Raw genomic sequence first — 22739 nt, 5'->3', positions numbered from 1 at the left:
ATAGCCTAAGATACTGTAACTCTCAACCAGATGCCATAGGGAGGAGTAAAACTGTCAAAAAGACCATAAAACAAGAACAACTTTATATTGGAATTATAAAATCACTTGGGTTGGAATGGATTTCAAGGATCAAGTTTCAACTCCCCCCTTGTTCTATAAAAATATAATATACTTCCAATGATCAAATGCATCTCCATTCAGTATCTCACCACAACAGCAGTTTCACATGTTTACATGTGAGCAATTCTTTCAGCTGTAAGAAGTCCCACTAAGTGGCTTCAACTCACTGAAAACCCAATGATAATCAGCAATGGCATCATTAGAAACAGTCCAACTTTGGCTGCAGTAGCAGCCATCCTGCACTCCTAGTTCTGAGAAGGTAACCATCAGGTTCCCTGTAGCAAACCATGCAAAGGAGATGGCAGGCAGTTCAGACTGTCACGTCCCAGAACGGTCCTTCCTCATCTCCTCTGATGCACCGTAACACACCAGATGGAAATACCCCACAGTATATTTGATGGAGCATGGTGATACACACATATGGTCCACACTGTCCAGATGCACATAAGCTGTTTCACTCCAAGCTGTTTGAAACCTAGACAGTTGCATTACCAGAGGTTCTAGGTCACACTACACATCATCCCTAAGCAGGAGATACTAGCCTACAATACAGTCATGCAACTTCAGTGCAGTAGAATCAATAGGCAGGTAGATAGCAAACATATCAAGCAGATGTGCTATTGCAGGTATCAATCTTAGATGGTCTGGTTTTAGGAAGAATTCTGTTCACTCTGTACATTCCAGAGCAAGAAAAATAAATGGATGACGGTATCTCAAAGAGATTTTACCTACATACTTACTTCAGCATTTAGATCTTGAAGAATATCTCCTAGTAAATCATCCTTTGACAGGTCCACAGTTTTCTGCAAGATAACAGTGAAACCAAACAGTTCTTAGCTATTCATCCAAACCCAATGAGAAGACTAACAGCAAATGAGTAAGGGATTTCCACAAAACAATTTCAGAGAGGAACTATATGCAAGAACTCTTGTTAGGAGCTCGACACAAGAAATGGAAATAAAACCTCTCCTTACCCCTACCCCACTAAAACAATATAAAGTTTTAAAAAATCTTTAAACTTCACCATTCGCAGTGACTCACATCTGTGTTTTTCTTCCCCGCACTGGCTATAAACATAGATTTTATTGTGTTTGGCTTTGATACCACAGATTTTTTCACATTCTTCTTATCAACTGTAGAAGTTTTGCCACTTTTTCCTGAAGAAAAAGATAAAATCAGTTATTTCTACATCAAAAAGTTAAACGTTTAGGAGTCCAATTAGTAGCAAGAACAGACAGATGAGGCAACCACTCCTTCCACCTTCATTCACACTGCTGCCTGAAATGATACCTAATAATCTTTTGTTTGCTGCCAGTTTTCTAATGGTTGCCATGCACAAAAAAGTATGCAAAATCCTATCAACATCTTCTCTCTGCTAGACACATCAGGGATGATTTTTGCACCCATACAAGTCCATACTCCAGAGCAAGGACCAAGACACTTAACACAGAATCTATAGAAAAGTAATCAAGTACCCAGGAGTTAGGCACTAGGCCTGGATTCTCAACATCAGGCTTCACTGTGATCATAAAAGATGGCAAAACCATTTGATCCCAGATCCATAAATGCATGTAAGAATTGCAGTGGTAAAGGAAACCACGCATCCCTTACACATTGCTTTTGGAAGCCAAGAACATTCCCCAACATCTGTTTGCTCTGGATTTGAACATATACCCCATAGAAGACTAAGCAGAATTGCCCTACTAGCAGTAAAGGAGTTAGAAGTGATTTGATCTCAGTTTGTGGACCGCTATCTTCCGCATCACAGAGACTAAACAAGATCCAAGGTCACAGCCATGGAAATACACTGCTTTAAGTAGCATGCCTTTGGCCATATTTACCATATTCTGACACCAAAAAGTTGCTCATTTCAGAAGCAGCTAAAAACTTCCTTTTCTACAGTGGTTTACTTCATCCTACCTTTCTTAGTGGAATCAAGAGCATCATCATCTAGATCTTCATCGAAGATTTCCCGGCCATCTTCTACATAACCTATCCCATCTGTACAAAAACAAAATGTTGAGTATTTACAGTACAAGTTGCCTTTTGTGATATTTCTAAATCTCTTCATAATTGTGTTGCACAGTTTTTTTCCTTTAATACAGAGCAAGTGATATAAATGCACATTAAAATCTACAGCACTCCCAGCTGCGTGTTCTAACAGACTAAATATATTATTATTACTGAATCAGAAATTCAGTATTTCTTTTTAAAGTTACATCGTTGACAACTGGAAATAAAATTTCAGGAACAATTATTAATGGAAAAATACTTCCATTACTATCTTAATGCAGTACTATGAGAACAGTGCAAGAGTCATTTCCATATTAAAGCTCATCCTTTTTCTTTTATCTACTAAAATGGTTCTAGGAATGCACTGAATTATAATTTACCTCAAAACACAAGCATCATGAAACCCAGCTGGTTTTAACACTGTAATTGAAATAACTCTCCAAATGAACTTTCACTTACCATCATCAACAATCCAGTCATCATCCTGACGTTCTCTGACTATCTTGGAGTACTGTTCTTCATCTATTTCATCGTAAACGCCAGTGAACTCCTCAACCTACAGTTAATGTACACTGACAATTAGCCATTCCAATACTTGCACATATAGGTCACAAATGAAAACACAGAATTTCCTAGGAACTGCATGGCTTCCTAGACAGATGCATTATTTTCACATAGCAAACAAAGCTATTCCATCAATTTAAGTTTCTTCTTTTCTTTGTCAATGACAAAAGAACAGTTATCATTTTCTTTAATTATCATGTTATACTGAATTTACTGAAAAAACAGCAGAGATTTCACTCGAACCTGGTATACTTCATTGCTTATTTCACTCTGCAAAGAAATAAAATAATAAATTAATCCTAACAATTATAAGCTCTGATGCTCTGCTTTACTCTTAGGCACCAGGATGAGCTCAGTGAAAGTGACGTGATTTGCTAAAGAACAATGCTGAAGATGTTCTGCTGTGCCTAAGAGTGAATTTGCATCTTAACGATCTACGTATTTCAGACTTCTTCAGACTTGTCCACCTCAATGTGGAAGCCACATTCTGATAACACTACAGTTAATTGGATGGTCTTGATATCATGCTGTCAAATTTTAGTTCTATCAGATGAATACTTAAATTTTGAACTCTTTGTGGAAACAGAGACTCAATATTCATTGACTCAAGAATTAATCTGATTGGGAAGGGACCTCTAGAGGTTTTCTAGTCCAGCTCCTCTGCAATGAACAGGGAGAGCTACATTACAATATACACAATCTGTATTAATGGATTTCAGTCATGTAAAGCTTTGAAATTTGAAGACTAAGATCATTTGAAGTTAAAAAAAAATCATCACTATCATAACATTAACTAAAGCCATTACATAGTAAAGGCTGTTGTTTCTCTGCTCTCTGTGGGATAGCTACCAAGCAAATATGTTGCATATTTGACTTACAATTGTTAACGCTTAGTTTTAGAAACACAAAAATAAAGAAAAAAGACAGTTACATTCCAAAATATACACATCATTAAAAAGTAACCTGAGCTGAAAGGCAGATTTTGTTTCTCATAATTGTGGGATATGTATAAAGGGCAGTTAAGCATTTCAGCTCACATTAACTTTTTGTTAAAGAGAAGAGAGTGGGAATTTTCACCTCGTATTTTAATTTTTCTCCAGCTTTGACTTTTTTCAGACGTTCCAGTGCTTCTTGCTGGCCTCTTTTGGACTTCCTCTCACGCCTAGAACGTGACATTGCAAAACTCCCAGACTCAGGCATAGCTGAAATTAATTAAAAGCAAGAGAAGTTTTAGTAATGAGCTGCCATTATCTTTGGTATTTAGTGTCTTGTGATTTATTAAGAGCTGGTTGTAGTTACTCAGCAAAATCATAGAACCTCTGAAGCTGAAGAAGACCTCTAAAACCATCAAGTCCAACCATCAGCCTATCACCATGTCCACTAACCACGTCCCTCAGTGCCACATCCACATGGTTCTTGAACACCTCCAAGGGACACTGACTCCTCCACCTCCCTGAGCAGCCTGTGTCACTGCCTCACTGCTCTTTCAGAGAAGAGATTTTTCTTAATATCCAAGTAGAACCTCCTCTTGCACAACCTGAGGCCATTCCCTCTCACCCTATCACTGTTACCTGGGAGAAGAGGCCAACCCCCACTTCACCACAATCCTTCAGGCAGTTTAGAGAGCAATAAGGTCTCTGCTGAGCCTCCTCTTCTCCATAATGAACAATCCCAGTTCTCTCAGCCGCTCCCCATAGGACGTGTGCTCCAAGCCCCTCGCAGCTTTGCTGCCCTTCTCTGGACACGCTCCAAGGCCTGGCTGTCTCAATGTCTCATAGTAACCCCTCCTGTCCTGCACTTGGCTAAAGGCACATGGTTACAGACAGACGCTGAGAAGCAGTTCTGGCCGTAGAGGACCCGCAGTCTCAGCCACGCACGGAGCAAAAGCCGCTTCCATGCCACCCCACGTTCTGCAGGTTCGGGACGGGTAACTCAGAGCTGCCCCGGATATCCAAAGCACCCCTCACCCGAAAAAGACCACCACCACCCCGTATTCCCCTGGGCAATTCCATCTCCTTGTATTTTGCACGTTTCCATGACTACTCGGGGACAGATAAGCTGCAAAGAGGCCCATAGCGCTGCAGAGCAGCAGCACCGAGGCAGAGTCGTGCTCTGCAGGCACCTGACGCCCGCACCCCGCTTCTTTCGCACCCACACCCATCGCGCCGGCCCTCGCGTGGCGACCCCCTCCTGCTGACCTCCGGGGTCCCCCGCCCCGAAGTCCCTTCCACCCGCCGGGCTCGGAGAGCCCCGCCGCCCCGCCCGCACGGCCCTCACCGTTCTCAGCCATGGCGCGCGCGCGCGCACCGCTCGCGCCAAAGGCGAAAGTGGCGCGAGACGGGAGTCCCGCGAGCAGCCGCCAGGGCGGCAGCCAATCAGGAGCGGCGGCGCCTCCGCTCGCCCCCTTCCCGCACACACGCACCTCCCACCCCACCGCCCCTGGGAGGGGGCGGGCCTTGCGCTGCCGCCCGGGGCTGGGGCCGCTGGCGGACCGGAAGGGCGGGGTAGAGCGCACTTCCGGTCCGGGGCTGCGTGTGAGCTTGGCTGCGTGAGAGGCGGCCGTGATAATGGCGTTGAGGTGTGTAGTCTGTAAGGGAGGCAGATGGCACCAGCTCCTCAGATATGTTTGTAGTGAGCAGGACCTGGCCTCGCAGTGCTTACAGGGGCCTTAGGTAGTACTGCTTGCCCTGAATATACTGACTGCTTTATTTTCAAGTATCCACGAGGGAGAATTTGTATGTTTCAGAAGATAAAAGTTATTTTGCTTCTTCCCAAGAACCAAAATTGCTTCGGTAGGGGGGGATTATTTTTATTTTTTCCAAAAGCAGCTGCTAGACACTGATGCTTCTAATTTACCTACCCACTTCTTGCTACAGTGCTGTTACGGCTGCACATTGTCTTGGATGGAACCATAACACCTACCGTAGCAGCAGTGTCAGAAGAGCCAGGTATGCCCCCAGCCATCCCAACAGTCCATCCCTGGGTGTAGAGAGGAGACCACCCCTCTCTGCAACAGCTGGTTACTAGATATGTGAAAATCTAGCAGACCTGCAGCCCTGGAAACAAAGCTTTGGAGAACTAAAGTTTGATGATCTTTAAAGTCCTTTCCAACCTAAGCCATTCTGTGAAACTGACAGCTACAAGAACACCTGTCTGACCTACAGATACATTGCACCAAACAAAATGCTGTCTCATGCGTATTTTTTGTATTCTTTTTATTTAAATTCATGCACAAAACAAGATCACATCACTGAGCTTGATGTGGGGTTCAAATCCAGAAGGTGCTTTGTCTCTTAAGCTACGATAAGCATTTGTGAAATAGCTGTCACAAAATTGTTCAGTTTGAATAAAAATACAACGATGCTGGATTTCACGTACATCTAAACTGATTTCTTACACGTTCTTTGAATTGACTGGATTTTAATTCTTTTGATTAAAATAAAACAGTAACCTTTGTCAGCTGTCCAGCACACAGTGAAATGTTAATCAGGTGATGCCATGATCTGAGATGATACACAATGATACAGTTAGCTTATCAAACTGTACTTGTTGGTGTAACTCCACTGTGGGACAGCGCTGACTGAACAAAACCCTTTTTCATGAATGTTTGTTCAATCCTGGCATTCATCTTGGACCATAACAAGAAGGTATCTGTTTCATGGAGCACAGCATAACAAGCATTTAAGTACTGCAGGGAAGAGGAAAAAAAAAGGAAGGAGGGAGTAGTTTGCTTTGGAAAAGAAAAATAGCCCAGCATGATCTGGGACTTCCTCTTCTAAATGGCTTTGTGACAGCAGATTACCTTGAGCTGAAGTTTAACCTCCCTTGGGGCAGTCATACAAGAACAGCTTGGTTACGACCTTTGCTCGATTGACTTTGAAGTAAAAGAGTGGGAATTTCACTGTGCGGCTCAGGGGTCTCTCAAGGAAGGTGTGCTAAGCTACAGAAAAAAGCACAAAAGAAGCATGGTAATGAAGATGGTAGGCAGCCAAAAGCACAGTGCAGAAGAGGAAGCTCAGAAAACCTGCACTCCCAGATTTCAACAAAAGGTGACAAAGATGTATTTTTCATGTTGTTTTCTTAGAGCTATGATTTAAATATGTCAGTTCCAAATCAAAAATAATATTTATGAATGGAAACTACTGAAAACCACTGCAAGAGCTCCAAGTTAATATATGTCGCAGTATATATTAACACACAAAAGTACAAATGGAGTATAGTATCAAACTAAATTGACAAAGAAATTACTGTACTGAGAATAATTCCGTTCTTTCTTTTTATATCTAGGGTATGCATGATCTATCTCAAGGACAGATCTCAGATTCCAGTATTACACATTAAGCTTATGTTTGGTAATTTTTACGACGATGAAAAGAAATCTGTTGAAATTAAGAAGGATTGGATAAAGTATAGAATACGAGTAGACTATGAATTATAGCAGAGATAGCAAATTCAGCTGTACTAACTTAAAATGCCTAAGTATTACTATATCATTGTTAAGGACAGAGTATCTTCGTGGAGAGTTGTGTGTGTAGGCATACCACTGCACAGGATATGGGTGTGTGTATTATATGTGTACTCCACAAACACAGAGTATTTCATTCTCATTAAAATCCTTATGTCGATCTGAATTAATTCATGTTATCACTTGAAGTTTATATATCTGATATGATTTAGTTCTTTTCATTTTCATTTCGTTCCATTGACTCTTTCATTTCAGCAGCTAGTTACTCAACCATGCTATTCATGTGACATTTTAACATGAATTACTTCAGCTGCTACAGCCAATACTGGCTGCATAGGGGGCTAAGCTACCAAAGGAGCACAGATTAGGTAAATTAAAAATTAAAAAAAAAATCTCAAATTATTTCCCACCAGGAGTTCTTTGATTTTAAAACTCTTCACATGTATTTAACTCACTTATAGAAATATGAAGAAAAGAGATGCTTCTCCATTTGTTTATCAGTAAATATAATAAAGCAAACATTTAAGTTCAAAAAGTAGGTTTGTTAACTACCAGGCCTGTAAATGCCTTTTGTTCACTGCATATCTTCTTTTCATTTCTTACCCACATTACTTGCTAACAATAGGATAAAGAGAATAAAGGTGCTACTATGACACAAAGACTCTGAAATGTAAACGCGAAAACAAAACTGGAACAAACAGCTTCCATTATGCCATCTGTCAGAAGAAAGTTGGTTTAGAAAGAACATCCAGAGATTTGGAAGAAAAAAAAAGCATTAAATTCTAATTGCAGTTAAACAAAATCCTAGTAACTCTACCAAAACGAGTGAAATTTACCTAACAGAGCAAAAGCAAACCACCTGCTTTCCTCATACAATATTCCTTTTCAAGTACAAAATATTATAATGTAGATTAAATAGGGAAGACAAGTTAGAGCCAACTTGCAGAGAATGAGCTCACGTGTAATTATAATGTCTAAGAATTAAGTCGATGCCAATGGTATTCAAAACCATACAGTTATTGCCGCAGCATGAAAGTCTCTGTTTTAACTACTTTCAGCACTCTTTCTTTACAATTTCACAAAAGTGAGCAATCAATTTGTAAGCAGAACATTACTGCAGAGAGGCTGTTATGTTTCAACACCTGGCTGAAGATCAAATATGCTTCCAGTAGTAAACATTCTGTGTTCAACCTTTTCCAGACTCTTCAGTGGGAAAGACAAAACCATCACACTATGCTGCGAAATAATTGCCAGTCTTGTTGGAGTCCCCCTATGTCTCTTGCTGAATAAATGCCAGTAGAGTCTGTGCTCGCAGTGTCAAAAAGCAGCAAGGGCTGGCTGCTCCCCAGTGGAGGGACAGGGAGGGTCACATCCCACAGGCTCTACGTGATGTCAGTAGGGCAGCTCTAGGAAGGGTGAGCGCTCAGGGCTTTTGAGCTTTTGAGCCCATAGGCAGAGACTGCGGAGTGGAGACCACAGATGAGGCTTATCAGGGTCATCAATTTCATTTAATGCTCTCGGGACCCTGGCACATATGAAGTGACCTATATCGAAGACTAAATGGCACAAAACTGTCACACGTGCCATGCCTCCAGGCAAAGAGCAGCTATTTCCTCTCAGTCAGAGGAAGCAGCTGTATTTTGCTGGTAGATGTTTTCCACAAGTGCTGAGTAGATAGGTGATGCCCTGTCAGTAACGTGTGATATCAAAAGCTTCAAAGTTGGCTAAGTTATTAACAATTTAATCAGGGTCTTAAACAATCTTGCTAATTAATAAAAGCTGAACTACCTAACAAACTCTCATTTACAGTGCATAAGTGCATGTTTTGCCTTATACAAGGTATGTAACTCTACCCAGATGATCAACATCTACAGTTGATAAGCATTTGGTACCTGGAATATTAAACTTCGATCCACAACTTGCATGCTGTCTAGAGAACAATTTTTTGGTGTTTTACTTGGCAGCTTGTGAAGGCATTTGCATGAAAATTTGTCAGATGGGTAGAAAAAAAGTTGACAAAAATGGTATTGGAGGCTTATAACAGTGGAAGAGTCAGAGTGATGGAATACTGAAGATCAATCCAAGAAGTCTGAAATTGAGCCAGGAGAGAAGGAAGGTGGCATATAGACTGAAGATGAGTCAAAGAGAATGCAATAAAAATACAGGCAAGAAAGACAGTATTAGCAAAGGATTTTGTGGGAATTGGTGTGCATGTATAGAAAGGCAGAAGGGGGAAGCTGAAATTGATCCAGAAAGAGAGAAAATAATGGCTTGCAGGGAAAAAGTGAAACGATAACAACATATTTTGTATGTACATGAGACAAAGAATTTTCTTAAATCACATTTTGTCTGTAATGAGTATTCACTCAATAGCAGGACAGGCAGAACATGAATCATTTAGGCAACCTTTACACTGAGGTAGAGAAAGCAGTTACATTCAGCTTTCTATTTCTCAGTAATGGTAAAGTTGCAGCTGTAGTACTGTGCTTACACCATTCTGCAATAATGCTATAGAGAACCCAAAAAACAACACGAGATAATGAGATGGTCTTTAAAATATGACATCTGAGAAATCTTTGGAACAATTAAGGCTGTTTAGTCTAGAAAAGGCATATGAGATTTGTCAAAAATAAAAGCCTACCTGGATCTCCTCTCCAAATCCTGAAACTATTGATTCAAAATCTTAATGAAAAAATAGTCAATGCTTACCAAAGGCAAAAGAGAATGAAACTGTTATCTATGTCCAGTAGAAAAACAAGAAAGGGAATTAGACAGCATCAACGAAAATTTGGGTCAAATGTTAAGAAAAAAACATTCTAGTACGAAAGTAAGAATAGTGATAAGAATGGATTGACTGAGTTGTTGCAATTCTGGGAAGGGAATGATGAGAAGAGGTTAGTTAATTGAAATTCTTCACAACCTCTGTGCATCCAGCAGGAAAGTCCCACTGCTGGAAAAGCTGTCCTCCCATGACAACCCAGTAATTAAAAGCTTGACTGTTAAAAATAGCAAGGACAAAATAACAATTTAATGATGGGAGAGACAGACCTAATATTTCTCACTCTAAGTGACTAGCTCAATGGAAATATAAAATTAAGACAGCTATTCTCTTGCTCAAATACCAACCATGATTTCTATCCATTTTCTTCAAAAGTGCTTATAAAAGCTGTTTACAAAAGAGAATGCAAAGAACCTCCCCCCAGAGTGGGTAGCCCCAGTTATTAAAGATAGATAGCACTATCAGGCATGGATGAATGGCACTTTAAAAGCCCCTGCTTTTAGGAATTTGTGATTTTCTGATGATTTGTTTATAAATTATACTGGCACTGAAATGTGCTTTTTTTTTTTTTTTTCTTTAAATCTTATCATAGTCTACCGCTCTTCACAAGCTCTGCTCTCTGGTGACAGCAACCAAGGGAATGGCATGGAGATGTTGTTGGGGGACGCAGCTGGGAGTTAGGGAAAGGGGAACAGGCTGCCCACAGCAGGCTGGAGTTCAAGGAGTGTTTGGACAAGGCTTTCAGTCACAAGGTTTGGATTTGGGATGGTCTTATGTGTAACCAGGAGCAGGGCTTAATGATCCTTGTGGATCCCTTCCCACTCAGTATATTCTATGATTTTATGACTCTATTATTAGTGAAAGACTTACTAATTTGATTCTATGAATGTATTTTGAGAATATATTGTTTATTAAAAATCACATCTCTGGTACAGAGAAAGAGACAGATATATGTTACAGGGTGTTATGTTACACCAAATCCTGTAGTTTTTCTTTTAGTAATTTACAGGCTGTCACAGCATATGAAAAAGTATGGATTTAATCCATGTGCAATTCTGTAAGACTCTCATAAATCAGAAGCATTTTGGATTTTTTCTAACAAAAAGGCGGTAGTTTGTAAGCTCTGTGCATTCCACTAGAGTGATAAACTACACCATAAAAGTGAGTTAAAGCTACAGTGTCAGATTACATGGAAGCAGCAAAGTGATGGTATTGGATGTGGTGATACCTGGAAAGTGTATTTAAATTGATACCTTTCATTTACTGCCCATGCAGGTGAGAAAAAAATATATATATCACATTGTGGAGTTTTACTCTCAGTCTAAAAATCTGTGATATAGTTAACTGATCATTACAGCAATAAGGTATTTTTTTTCTTTTGATTTTGTTGTTGTTGATTACTCATTCAGGCAAGTCTAGAGTTACTGTGGCATAGACAGGTAGATAGAAAGAAAGAAACGATATTGTAACTATTCTGAACACAGACCATTCCTCCATCTCATAAATTCTTGTGAGCTGATAGTCATTGAGGTCTTCAGGATCCAATAGATATACATCAAAGCAAAAAACAGCTCAGCTGTTAAATATTCAAGAACTTATGCTGTGATGATTTGAGTAAGTTTGGCTTTGAAGTCAAACACTGTTTAACCACGTCTCTTGCCAGTTTTCCACAGTCTCCTGTTGACTGCTGGACAGAAAATACCTGAGGTATTTTTTATATCTTTGTTCTAAGACAGAAGACTACTTCAGCCTGTCTCACATGAAAATCATTTTAAATACAGCTTCTGCTTGTGTTACTTAGTGCTTCAGATCCCCTTCAAACATTTGATTATGATCTCTAAGGGCTGCAATACATTGGTGTCCCTGCTTTTACAAAGGACATCAGAATCATGGGTGTCTTTCACTAATACTGCAGTCCCCAGCCTGGAGAATCTGCTTAGTATTTTCAAACTTCTCTGTAGCAGTAACAGCTCTGGACAGCTGAGGGCATCTAAGCCAAATTACCTGCTAGCAAGTGGCTTAGAAGTATCTAATTACATTCTGCTAAAGATAGCAGGCTACATCTCTGCTTAAGAATTAAAAGCAGTATAAAGCATTCCTTGTTAACTAATTGTGAAATGCATGTCATTTCCTTTCTCAAGCAGTCTGAGCTCTTCAAAACATTTATTCCCAGTTGCCAAGTATAGGTTTCTCTTTTAGGGATTTTACCATAAGGCAAGAGAGCAATCAGTATGCATTAAATAGCATGATTGTGACCTTGATATATAAGGCTTGATGAAGGTTCTCTCTTATCTTAATCCATCAAATACAGAGAAAGGAGAAGACCCCCTCTAATGGAAGTGGCCTTGTTCATATTTCAGCCATGTTTCATGATCAGTGCTAGTCTGCTAGAACTAGTTTTACATGAATAATAGTCAAAAGCATGATGGAGGCTTTACAGGTGCTGGCATCTACAAGGAATTGAAGTATATTTAGTTAAAGTTGTGGGCACTGGCAAGTGCTTCACTAACAGATATTAATAATTTTAAAGGCTAGGTTGATAAAAAGGCAGAGGAGAATTTCCTGGGATGGCCTAGAAATGTAGAGGAACCTGCATAGGATACTTGTCTCTGTAGTATTCAGCTGCACAAGAAGCTTAGGCAGAGATTTAAATGTAAAAAATATACATACATACATATATATATTTACATTTATTTATTCAAACTCGGAGAATTAATTGTTCCTGTTTGTAAAAAGAACTTCCATGTATAAAAAGTCCCATTCTCAGGGGAACCTTGCTAGCAGTTAAGAATTTTCCCTGTTCGCTGTCTACTTGGTAGAGATTTTGGAATTAGCATTACAGGGATTAGATCATGGTTTCTTGTGTTGTTTGCATAGAACATCAGTTTATGTGCTTGGGAACATTTCATGCATCGGATGTCTATTCAAGCCCAAGCAGTTGTTGCCAAGAGCTCAGTCATTAAAATTAGTGGCTATACATCCCTGTTACTTCTGAAGAAATGGCAAAAGAATCCCCAGGAGACCACACTCAGCCTGATGTGAGCTATTTGCTTACATACAAGAACTGAGATGCATGAACCATCATTTTTTCTTCGCTGTTCTTTTAAAAAGTTGTTTCACTTGTAAGGATTTACAGACCATTGGCTCAGCATTTCCAGTCAAATCTATTATTTTAGATGGTAAATAGCAGATACTCCACTCATTCGAAGCCCCATTTTGCCGGTGCAGCTGGAAGAGGCAGTTTAGGATATGATGTTAAGAACATAAAAACAATACACTGACTAAAATCATGACAGCCAAGGTGACCGGTGACAAATTCTGTTTGGACAGACACGAGGGAACCCAAAATCTTCCCTTACCTTCTCACTACAGCTTCTGCCTTTATTTATTTCCTATTAATGAAATACAAAACATTTTCTTACTCACATTCTTCAAGCAGCAAGCAAGAAAGCATTATTAAAAAGTTGGAAAAGTTTCCCCAAATTGGAATTAAGTAGCAACAAAACTGAAAATTTGACACAACTTAGGTGACAACACCACTGCAAGAGAGTTGTTCTTTAATGCTACATGTATATGGAAAAAAACGCCATAATAAGGGCAATGAGGCATTTGAGCAGGTTGCCCAGAGAGGTGGTGGTTGTCCTGTCCGGGGAGACATTAATGGTCAGGCTGAAAAGGCTCTGATCACCCTGATCTATCGGTAGGTGTCCCTCTTCGTTGCAAGAGGAGTCAGACTAGGTGGCCTTTAAAGGCCCCTTTCAACTCAAATGAATCTAAGATTCTATGAGAAACATTATGAAATACAAATCAAAATAGAGTCAGGCTGAATACCAAATTCCCAGCATGAAAACAGAGATGGAATTCACCTTTTCATGCACAAATGAAGGGAATTTTCAGTTCCAACTTGCTGGCAATCACCCTGCCACAAGAACATCTGTTCTCTTTCTCCATCCAGCTCACACACTGGGTCAGTGAGGCCTGAGCGTTTCACTTGGGAACCAGCACACATAATTGGGTTTATATAAAGGCAACCCGCTAGGTCCATCTATTCAAGTCCTAGCACTGTTCGCCCGAGTATCTTAATGCTCCTTCAAAGGATTTTATAAGAAAACAAGGGAAAAAAAAACCTTCAATCAGTTCTAAAAAGTTATAAAAGTCATGTTACTCTGCCAGTGTTCTCATGTTCTGAAGAGGCATAAACCAGGTGCTCCATTCAGCTGTGCAGAGTCTATGGCTGAAAACTGAGAATATATTATAGAACCATAGACTCATTAAGGTTGCAAAAGACCTCTAAGATCACCTAATCTGACTGTCAACTCATCACCACCATACTCATTAACCACGTCCCTCAGAACTACATCCACACATTTCTGTAACAAGGATCATAAGGAGGATCTAGGGAACTACAGATCTGTCAGCCTGACCTTGGTGCCAAGGTAGGGTATGGAACAGATCACCTTGATGATCATCTTGAGATCACACGGCATGTGTGGGATCAGGCCCAGCCAGCACGGGTTCATGAAAGGCAGGTCCTTCTTAACCAACCTCATCTCCTTATATGACTGGATGACTCACCTGGTGGATGAGGGAAAGGCTGTCAAGGCAGTCTGACTAGATTTCAGCAAATCTTTTGACACAGTCTCCCACAGCATTCTCCTGGAGAAGCTGGCAGCCCGTGGCTTGGACAGGTACACTCTTTGTTGGGTAAGGAACTGGCTGAAGGGCCAGGCCCAGAGCGTGATGGTGAATGGAATTAAATCTAGCTGGCAACCAGTCATGAGTGGTGTTCCCCAGAGGTTGGTATTGGAGTCTGTCCTATTCAGTATCTTTATTGATGACCTGGATGAGGGACTTGAGTGCTCCCTCAGTGAGTTTGCAGATGACACCAAGCTGGAAGGAACTGTTGATCTGCCTGGGAGTAGGATGGCCTTACAGAGGCTTCTGGACAGGCTGGATCACTGAACCAAGGGAAGTAGGATGAAGTTCAACAAGGCCAAGTGCTGGGTCCTGCACTTTGGTCACAGCAACCCCAGGCAATGCTACAGACTTGGGTCAAAATGTCTGGAAGACTGTGTGGACTAAATGGACATGGAGGTGTTGGTTGATGCTCAGCTGAGCGTGAGACAGCTGTATGTTCAAGTAGCCAAGAAGGCCAATGGCATCCTGGCTTGCATCAGAAATATCATTGCCAACAGCAGCAGAGAAGTGATCATCCCTCTGTACTCAGCACCTCTAGTGCTGTGTTCACTTTTGGGCCCCTCACTACCAGAAAGACAGCAGGGCCCTGGAGCGTGTCCAGAGAAGGGCAATGAAGCTGTGGTGAGTCTGGAGCACAAGTCTTATGGGAAGTGGCTGAGGGAACTGGGATTGTTCAGTATGGAGAAAAGGAGGCTCAGAGGAGACCTTATCATTTTCTACAGCTGCCTGAAAAGAAGTTGTACAAAGGTGGGGGTTGTCCTCTTCTCTCAGGTAACAGCGATAGGATAAGAGGGAATGGCCTCAGGTTGTGCCAGGGGAGGCTCAAGTTGAATATTAGGAAAAATATCTTCTCTGAAGGAGTGATGACGCAGTGGCACAGGCTGCCCAAGGAGGTGGAGGAGTCGCTGTTCCTGGAGGTGTTCAAGAACTATGTAGGTGTGGTGCAAAGTGACATGTGGGGAAATACTGGTGGTAAGTGAATGGTTGGACTGGATGATATTGGAGGTCTTTTGTAGCCGTGGTGATTCTATGATCTTGTAATTCTTGAACACCTCCAGGGACAGCGACTCCACCACCTCCCTGGCAGCCTGTGCCACTGCCTCACCACTCCTCCTGAGAAGTTTTTCCTGATATTCAAGCTCAACCAAAGCACAGCGCTTTTACAGAAGGGTAAGGACACCAAGACCACCGTCTCCTTTCGGTATCCCGGAAAGATGACGCGTGGCACACAGACACAGCGTAGCACAGCCCGCCGAGGCGCAGCAGGGCGCGGCAGGGGGAGGTCCGCGCGTGGCCGTCGGCGTCCCGCCGGGAGCTGTCCGTTCAGCACCGCGCCCGGGACCAGGCCGCCTCTCCTATCCCGAGCGCCGTTCCCCGCCCGTGTTCCCCGCCCGCGCCGGCGCAGGGCGGGAGGAGGAGGCGCCGAGCGGCCCGGTCCCGCAGTGGCGCCGCGGGGCGGCAGCCAACCAGGAGGCCGCATGCAAATGAGCGCGACGCTCCCGCGGGCGGGAGGAGCGGCGGCCGCCCGGTTGCCATGGCGACGCGCGGCGGCCGTGCCCCCGGGCTGCTCGCGGGGAGACCCCCAGCGGAGCGGGCACCCGCGTGACGGCGGAGCCCCGCGCCGGGCGGGCCCGGCTGGCGGCGGCGGCGGCGGCGGAGGGAGCCGGCCATGCCAGTGCTCGCCGGCGGTGCTGAGTCAGAAGCAGGTATCCCGAAAGCCCCCTCTGATGAGCGGCGCCCCGGGGCCATGGAGGAGCTGGAGCACACCTGTCCGCAGCCGCGCTTGGTGAGTGCGGCCCGGCCCGCGGGGGCAGCGTCGGCGCCGGGAGGGCCGGGGCAGCAGCGGCGGGCACGCACAGCCCTCCTTGCTCCCTATAACCGTTCCCTCGCGGCGCGGGCCGCCTTCATCTTGCCCTCCCCCGTTCATTGTCGATCCGCTGGCTTCGGGAAGCTCGGGGACAGCTGAGCGCGACTTGCGGTCCTTTTCGAAAGCGAAGGATAATACAAAATCCCCCGTAATTAAAAACCAAGGAACGAAGTACGCCGCGGTGGGGCGGGCGCTGCCGGAGCGCCGTTCTGCGGTCTCGGGCGCCGGTACCGCGGCCGGGCCGGGCCGAGCCGGGCAGGGCAGGGCAGGCCGGCGCGGGTTGGACCCGGCTTCCGCAGCGCCCCCCGCCCGGAGAGCGCTCCGCGCCCGCGGGAGCACCCCAAGGATGCGCCGCGCTGCGTCGTGCGGGCCCTCGTTTTGCACGGTCCCGAGCCTGCGAGGTGCCTTCTTTTCACGTGGTGACGCGAAGTAAAGGAGCGTTTTCTCGCTTTTTATTGTTCCTCCTCTCCGCGTGGCAGTAGTGAAAGTAATAGCTGTGCACACGCGGGGAGGCAGGAGCCAGACGGGCGGATTGATGCAACAGCTGAGTGTGGAAATCAGGTCGTTCGACTCCGGGATTCAGTCACGATCCTAATTAACGCATATTTAAGCATCGGACTTCGGTAATTAACTTCAGCGCTATATTTGAATTAGTTGACACCGTTCTAACGTGATAAGAAATAGCAACAGTCATTGGAGTTGACCTAAATTAATGTTTCCTACTTGCTAGAGTTGCAGTTGGAACCAGCTTTAAAGAAAAGCCTTACTTTGCTCAAGGGGCGTCTTTGGAGCTGTGTTGATAGGGCTGATGTGCTGGTGTGTGATTACTGCTGTGTGCCTAACGCCCGTTTGAATAGACTGCTACACGCAGTCTGAGACTTTGAAGGATTTTAAAGGAAGCAGTGACATTGTAACTCTGGTGTTTATGGTATCACCAACTCTGGTATGATTCTGTGGAAATTCAGGTGATAGCTGGAGTGCATTGATAAAACAGGGATTAATTACGATGCTTTAGGTCTTCATGAGTCCCAGTAAATTCATAATGGTCAATGGAAGCATTCTGAATGAAGATTATGCATTCTTAAAAGTGGTATATTGGCAGCCAGCAGATCTACCTTGTCTTCAGGCAAAAAATAAACTGCCTGAGGGTAGGGAGGCCCTTCAGAGGGATTTGGATAGGCTGAACAGCTGGGCTGAGCTAAATGGGATGAGGTTCAATAAGACCAAGTGCCGGGTCCTGCACTTTGGCCACAATAACCCCATGCAATGCTATAGGCTTGGGGCAGAATGGCTTGAAGAATGTAAAGAGGAAAAGGACCTGGGGGTGTTGGTTGATGCTCGGCTCAACATGAGCCGGCAGTGTGCCCAGGTGGCTAAGAAGGCCAACAGCATCCTGGCCTGTATTAGAAATAGTGTAGCCAGCAGGAGCAGGGAGGTGATCATCCCCCTGTACTCAGCTCTGGTACGGCCGCACCTTGAGTACTGTGTTCAGTTTTGGGCCCCTCACTACAAGAAGGACACTGAGGCCCTGGAGCGTGTTCAGAGAAGGGCAACAAAACTGGTGAGGGGCCTGGAGCACAAGTCTTATGAGGAGCGGCTGAGGGAGCTGGGATTGTTCAGTCTGGAGAAGAGGAGGCTCAGAGGAGACCTTATTGCACTCTACCACTTCCTGAAGGGGGGTTGTGGTGAGGAGGGGGTAGGTCTCTTCTCCCTGATAAGTAATGACAGGACGAGAGGGAATGGCCACAAGTTGCGCCGGGGAAGATTTAGATTAGACCTGAGGAAGCATTTCTTTTCTGAAAGAGTGGTCAGGCACTGGAATGGCCTGCCTAGGGAGGTGGTTGAGGCACCATCCCTAGCGCTGTTCAAGAAGCGTTTAGATGAGGTGCTAAAGGACTTAATTTAGTAGTTGGGTAGAGATAGTGATAGGAGGATGGTTGCACTAGATGATCTTATAGGTCCTTTCCAACCTTATGAACTTATGAACTTATGAACTTATGAAAATAAAAGCCCGTTGTAGTATAATGCAATGTACCTCTCTTGATTAGGGTATAAGGAATCACAGAGTTGTTGAAGTTGGAAGGGACCTCTAGAGATCACTGAGTCCAATGTTACAGACAAGTGCACTCAAGTTTCCCTTTAGACAGCTACGTCTTGAGGAGAGTTCAGAGCTGGTGTTGTAAATGGTCAGTCACAGCTAAACAGATGCTCCAGTAACATTGGCTTTGAAACTCCTGTCAGACCCTTTCTAATATTTTCGCTACCTTTTTGGATCCCCCTCCCCCATGTCCCCAGGTGGATCACCGACCAAGTTGCTTGCTTCATTAGTATAACTGAAAGAGGGGGATCTAAGTTGCTAACTTTGTACCATCCTGCTATGGCAGATCACAGGGTGGTACCTCACAATGATACCAGTGTGCTATTTATGAGTTTTTGATTCAGAAGATGAAAAGGAAGTTAGTTGTTTTCTGAAACAGTTGCTGTTGTCATCCTGTTCATTAAAAAAGGGATTATTTATTATAAGCCTTACAATTGTGAATATTTTCAGTGGATATCTGTCACTAGATCCTCTGATTTTAGGCTGTGCAGTCTGCTAGCTTGGCAGGAAGTTTCAAAGTAGGACTAAGGAAAACCCGTGTCCTTCAGTGAGCAGGAAAACAGGGCACACTGAAGGCAAATTTCAGGTATGTTTCAGTGTGTATTGAAAGTGATGATTTCAGTGCATAGTACTGTTGTGATAGAAGTTGCCATAATTTTTTTCCCAAGACAATCTTTGGGTTTTCTTAGCTTAAAACATCAGGGAGCATTCTTGCTTCAATCAGTTCCCCTGATCCATCTCTCACTCAGTCTTTGCTACCTTTGTGTTCCCAACTTCCATGTTTCCCAGTGCCAAGAAAAATTCTCTTGTAGAGTGACGCACATACCTTAGCCTCAATAAACAACAGAGAGACAAATGAGTTAGAGCCTCAGTTTTTGTCAATAATGGTAATTGTAGCAGTATCTTAATCAAGAAAAGCACAAATAGTATTTCACCAATCCTAGTTTGCACAGTATGGTTTTTATCCAGTTCTTATCTAGACTGAACTGCTGGGTTGGACCACTTTTCATTCTACCAGCGTTCAGTCAGAGGGACCTTCATTGTTTTAAATGGGTAAACACTGCTGCTGGTCATACTGTGACATGCATTCAAGAGTTAGTAGTTTCCCACACGTAGTGTTCAACAAGTGGCATGCTGCTGATGAGCTCTGGATCTCAGTCAGGGGGAATCCTGTGATGGTTTGCCTGTGTCTACCTACACTGAAAAGGCCCATAAGGGAGACAGGCTCTTAGTTTAATGTGGTGGTGGAGATACCAAGGGACGAAATAGAAGAAGTAGAAAAATAGAAGTAGAAAATCTTGTGAAGCAATTTACTTTTTTTTTTTTTTTAATTTAAATCCTTTGGGTTTGTGAGGTTGACTTTGGTTCCAGAACAAACTTTACATGGGCATCTTATTGAAAGGTTGGGGTTCACCTCGTGCATTGCCAATCAGCCTGAAATAAACGGGCATTGCAGCAGCGCACTTTGTTTTGGAAGACTACTCCAGATGGAGTCTTTGACAAAAAAACAAAACAAAACCCAATGGCAATTTATAAGTACAGTGCTACAAATAAAGCAAAACTGAATACCCATCAAAACTTACCTGAAAACAATCTTCAGAATGAACCTCTTGGCCTCATCGTTCCTTTAAAGGCACTGAGGGCTTCTTTTCCTCATATTTCAGATCTGTGTCATCCAACGTAGGCGTCAGGAGAATATCTGGAAAAGCACTGCAGGGATCTGAGTTACAATGCCTTATTTTCAAAACTGGCTGAAGCCCATAGGGTTAGGTCAGTTAATGGGAATGGAGTATCTTGAAATGTATATTTCCATAGCAGTAGCTAGCTTGTGCTTTGAATCTGATGAGAAGTAATGCTTGACTCAGGAATACAGGCTTTTCTGCAACACGTGGGGAAAGTTAGGCACGGACTAAGGGATCCTGAAGAGTCCGATAACCATGTGAGTTAGCCAAGATGAACTAAAGGGAATAAGAGGGTTTAGTCAGGTTGGCCTGCGCGTATGGGGGTGTTGGTGAGTGCAGGGCCAGCAGGGAATTAAGCAACTGTTTTCATTACTTTAAAGTCCATCTGCATGACAATCTAAAGAAGCAGGTAGGTGGCTTCTGCTGTGTCTGCTCTTTCCTTGGCAATGTAGTCCCAAGAACACCAGGATGTTCCTGGAATCACAGTTCTGTGACATCCGTACTACCACAGGAAGCCTATTCTCAGGCATTTCAAGCTGAAGCCGGATACCATTTACATGTGCAGCAAATAATATCAGTGCCCTGTGTGGAAATACTGTACTAGTTTTTCTTTTTTTCTATCTAACGTAATTGCAAGGGCAGAGAGACTAGCTGGAGACTTCGGACCTATCCATATGGCAGATAAAACGTGTTCTGCCAAGGCACTGTAAGCATCAGGGCTATTTGAGGTTCACCCTGGCAATCCCAGCCACTGCTCCTGAACCTGAGCTTCCTTCTACTGCCTTGTCATGGGATTCAGAAGCTACAAGCTCTTAGGAATCAATAGGGCATAGGCACCAGGTACTGTGGGGCCACTGAATTTGTAACAATTTGGAAAATCAGGAACATTTGAAGAACACAGCCTTCATGGGATTTGAGGTATCAGCTGCTTTGCTCATTTATTTTATTTTATGATTTATTTTAGAAGACGTGACAGCATTAGGTTCCTCTAGATGCCTGTTCCTCCTGTTAAGCAGTCTAAGAATCATCAATTGTTAAGTACAAAATCTGAAAAAAAAATGCAAGAAACTTGCTCATGTCTTGGCTTTCTATATTTTCATCCCTGGATACCTTACCTCCTTCATATCTGCAGACAGTGTTTTGAGAAGGTCTGGTGTAACTTGTAGAATTACTTCAGATATTTTACTTCAGCGAGCCTCCATATATCTTTGTATTTACCTTCCATGTCTCAACTTTAACCAGAGGAGTTGGTTAATGTCAAGTTAAGGGGCTTTTAATGTGGTTACAAAGCATTTGCTCTCTCTCATCTGGTGTTACAACTCTGGGGGTCTGCCATCTGTTAACTTCAAACTGGAACTAGGCGTAAGTGTACATGTGAAAAGCTTGACATCTGAGAAACCCAAAATGACTTTATGTGGTCAGATATCTTTGAGTTCCTTTACAAGGTTGTTTTTGCTGTGGCCTAGTTTTAGTTTTAATAAATGTTGGTTATTACAAAAAAGCACAAACACTTAAAAAATGCCCGATGTGTTTTGTACTTGGGGTGCATAGCAATCTTTACCACAGTTAACAAACAAATACATAAAAACTTGCCTGTAGGCACCGGAAATCTGCTGTAATTTGCTTTTGCCGCATCAGAGGACACACATTTGGTATACATTCCAAAATGCCACAGTCTCTGCAAAAACATATTGCAAACCAATATGCAGCAGACACACAGAACTTCAGATTCGCTTTTTTTGCACAATTCGTAAATGACCCATAAGCACAGCACAGGGAGCAAACACTACATCCTGAGTATTGTATTCCCTGTTTGCAAATACTTATCTGCAGTGCAATTTTAGAAGATGCTTTACTGGAAGAATGTTACCAAGTTCTTAAGCTGTGCTGTTGATGCTCCTGTGGAGGTTTGTGTCCTTTAAAAATGAGTAAAAAATCATTGTAAATAGATTATCTCTACTTGCTACTTGAAAGTGTATACAAAGTTATGATGTGATGCATACATAAAACATAAGAAGAAATCCATTAATACAGGGGCAGGAATTACATGTGGCCTGTAACTGCACTTTTAGGGTCGTGCACAGACAGCACAGATTGAACTGTCTTTGATTGTATGTGCTTACTTTGTTCCCCAGTAGTCTGCCTATCTGTCCTGCACACATGTAGACAGTAGGAAAAAGCTGAACTGTTTTCAGCAGGTTAGCTCTTACCTACAGTAAACCTGAAGTTAGGTCCTTTTAGGCAGACATCAGGTACATACACTAATGTGGGTGACTAAAGAAACAGGAATTAGAAGGTTTAAAAAACTATGAACCAAAAACCATCAGCAGTTTCTGGATTGGTAAATGAAACACAAAGTGGCATTGCAGCAGAGCTTGCACATTTTGGGTCTGTTGGCATCTGCTGTTCAGATCTGGATTGCAAATGCATGATGGTCAGTTGGGTTCTGCAGT

At 43.1% G+C, this 22739-nt stretch overlaps 2 protein-coding genes across 3 annotated transcripts in view; one reads left to right on the top strand and one right to left on the bottom strand.

Annotated features, from left to right (window-relative positions):
- POLA1 (DNA polymerase alpha 1, catalytic subunit) overlaps positions 1–5065 on the bottom strand; it is a 187095-nt gene extending 182030 nt beyond the window's left edge. Inside the window, 6 exon segments of the mRNA XM_065741504.1 lie at positions 861–923; positions 1162–1277; positions 2041–2121; positions 2593–2689; positions 3775–3899; positions 4975–5065. Of these exon segments, the coding sequence (XP_065597576.1) occupies positions 861–923; positions 1162–1277; positions 2041–2121; positions 2593–2689; positions 3775–3899; positions 4975–4987 (495 nt within the window). The 5' untranslated portion in view covers positions 4988–5065.
- An 11240-nt stretch (positions 5066–16305) lies between these two features.
- The window catches only part of PCYT1B (phosphate cytidylyltransferase 1B, choline), a 29656-nt gene continuing 23222 nt past the window's right edge, over positions 16306–22739 (top strand). For both annotated transcript variants that reach the window (XM_065741501.1, XM_065741500.1), the window contains exon 1: positions 16306–16425. In XM_065741501.1, the coding sequence (XP_065597573.1) occupies positions 16309–16425 (117 nt within the window). In that variant the 5' untranslated portion in view covers positions 16306–16308. The remainder of the gene's footprint in view (positions 16426–22739) is intronic.

This window comes from Cyrtonyx montezumae, unplaced genomic scaffold (assembly GCF_038088225.1).
Source record: "Cyrtonyx montezumae isolate F1298 unplaced genomic scaffold, pur_monq_1.0 scaffold_3, whole genome shotgun sequence".
NCBI classification, from domain to species: domain Eukaryota; kingdom Metazoa; phylum Chordata; class Aves; order Galliformes; family Odontophoridae; genus Cyrtonyx; species Cyrtonyx montezumae.
This window is presented reverse-complemented; position numbering and strand designations above follow the sequence as displayed.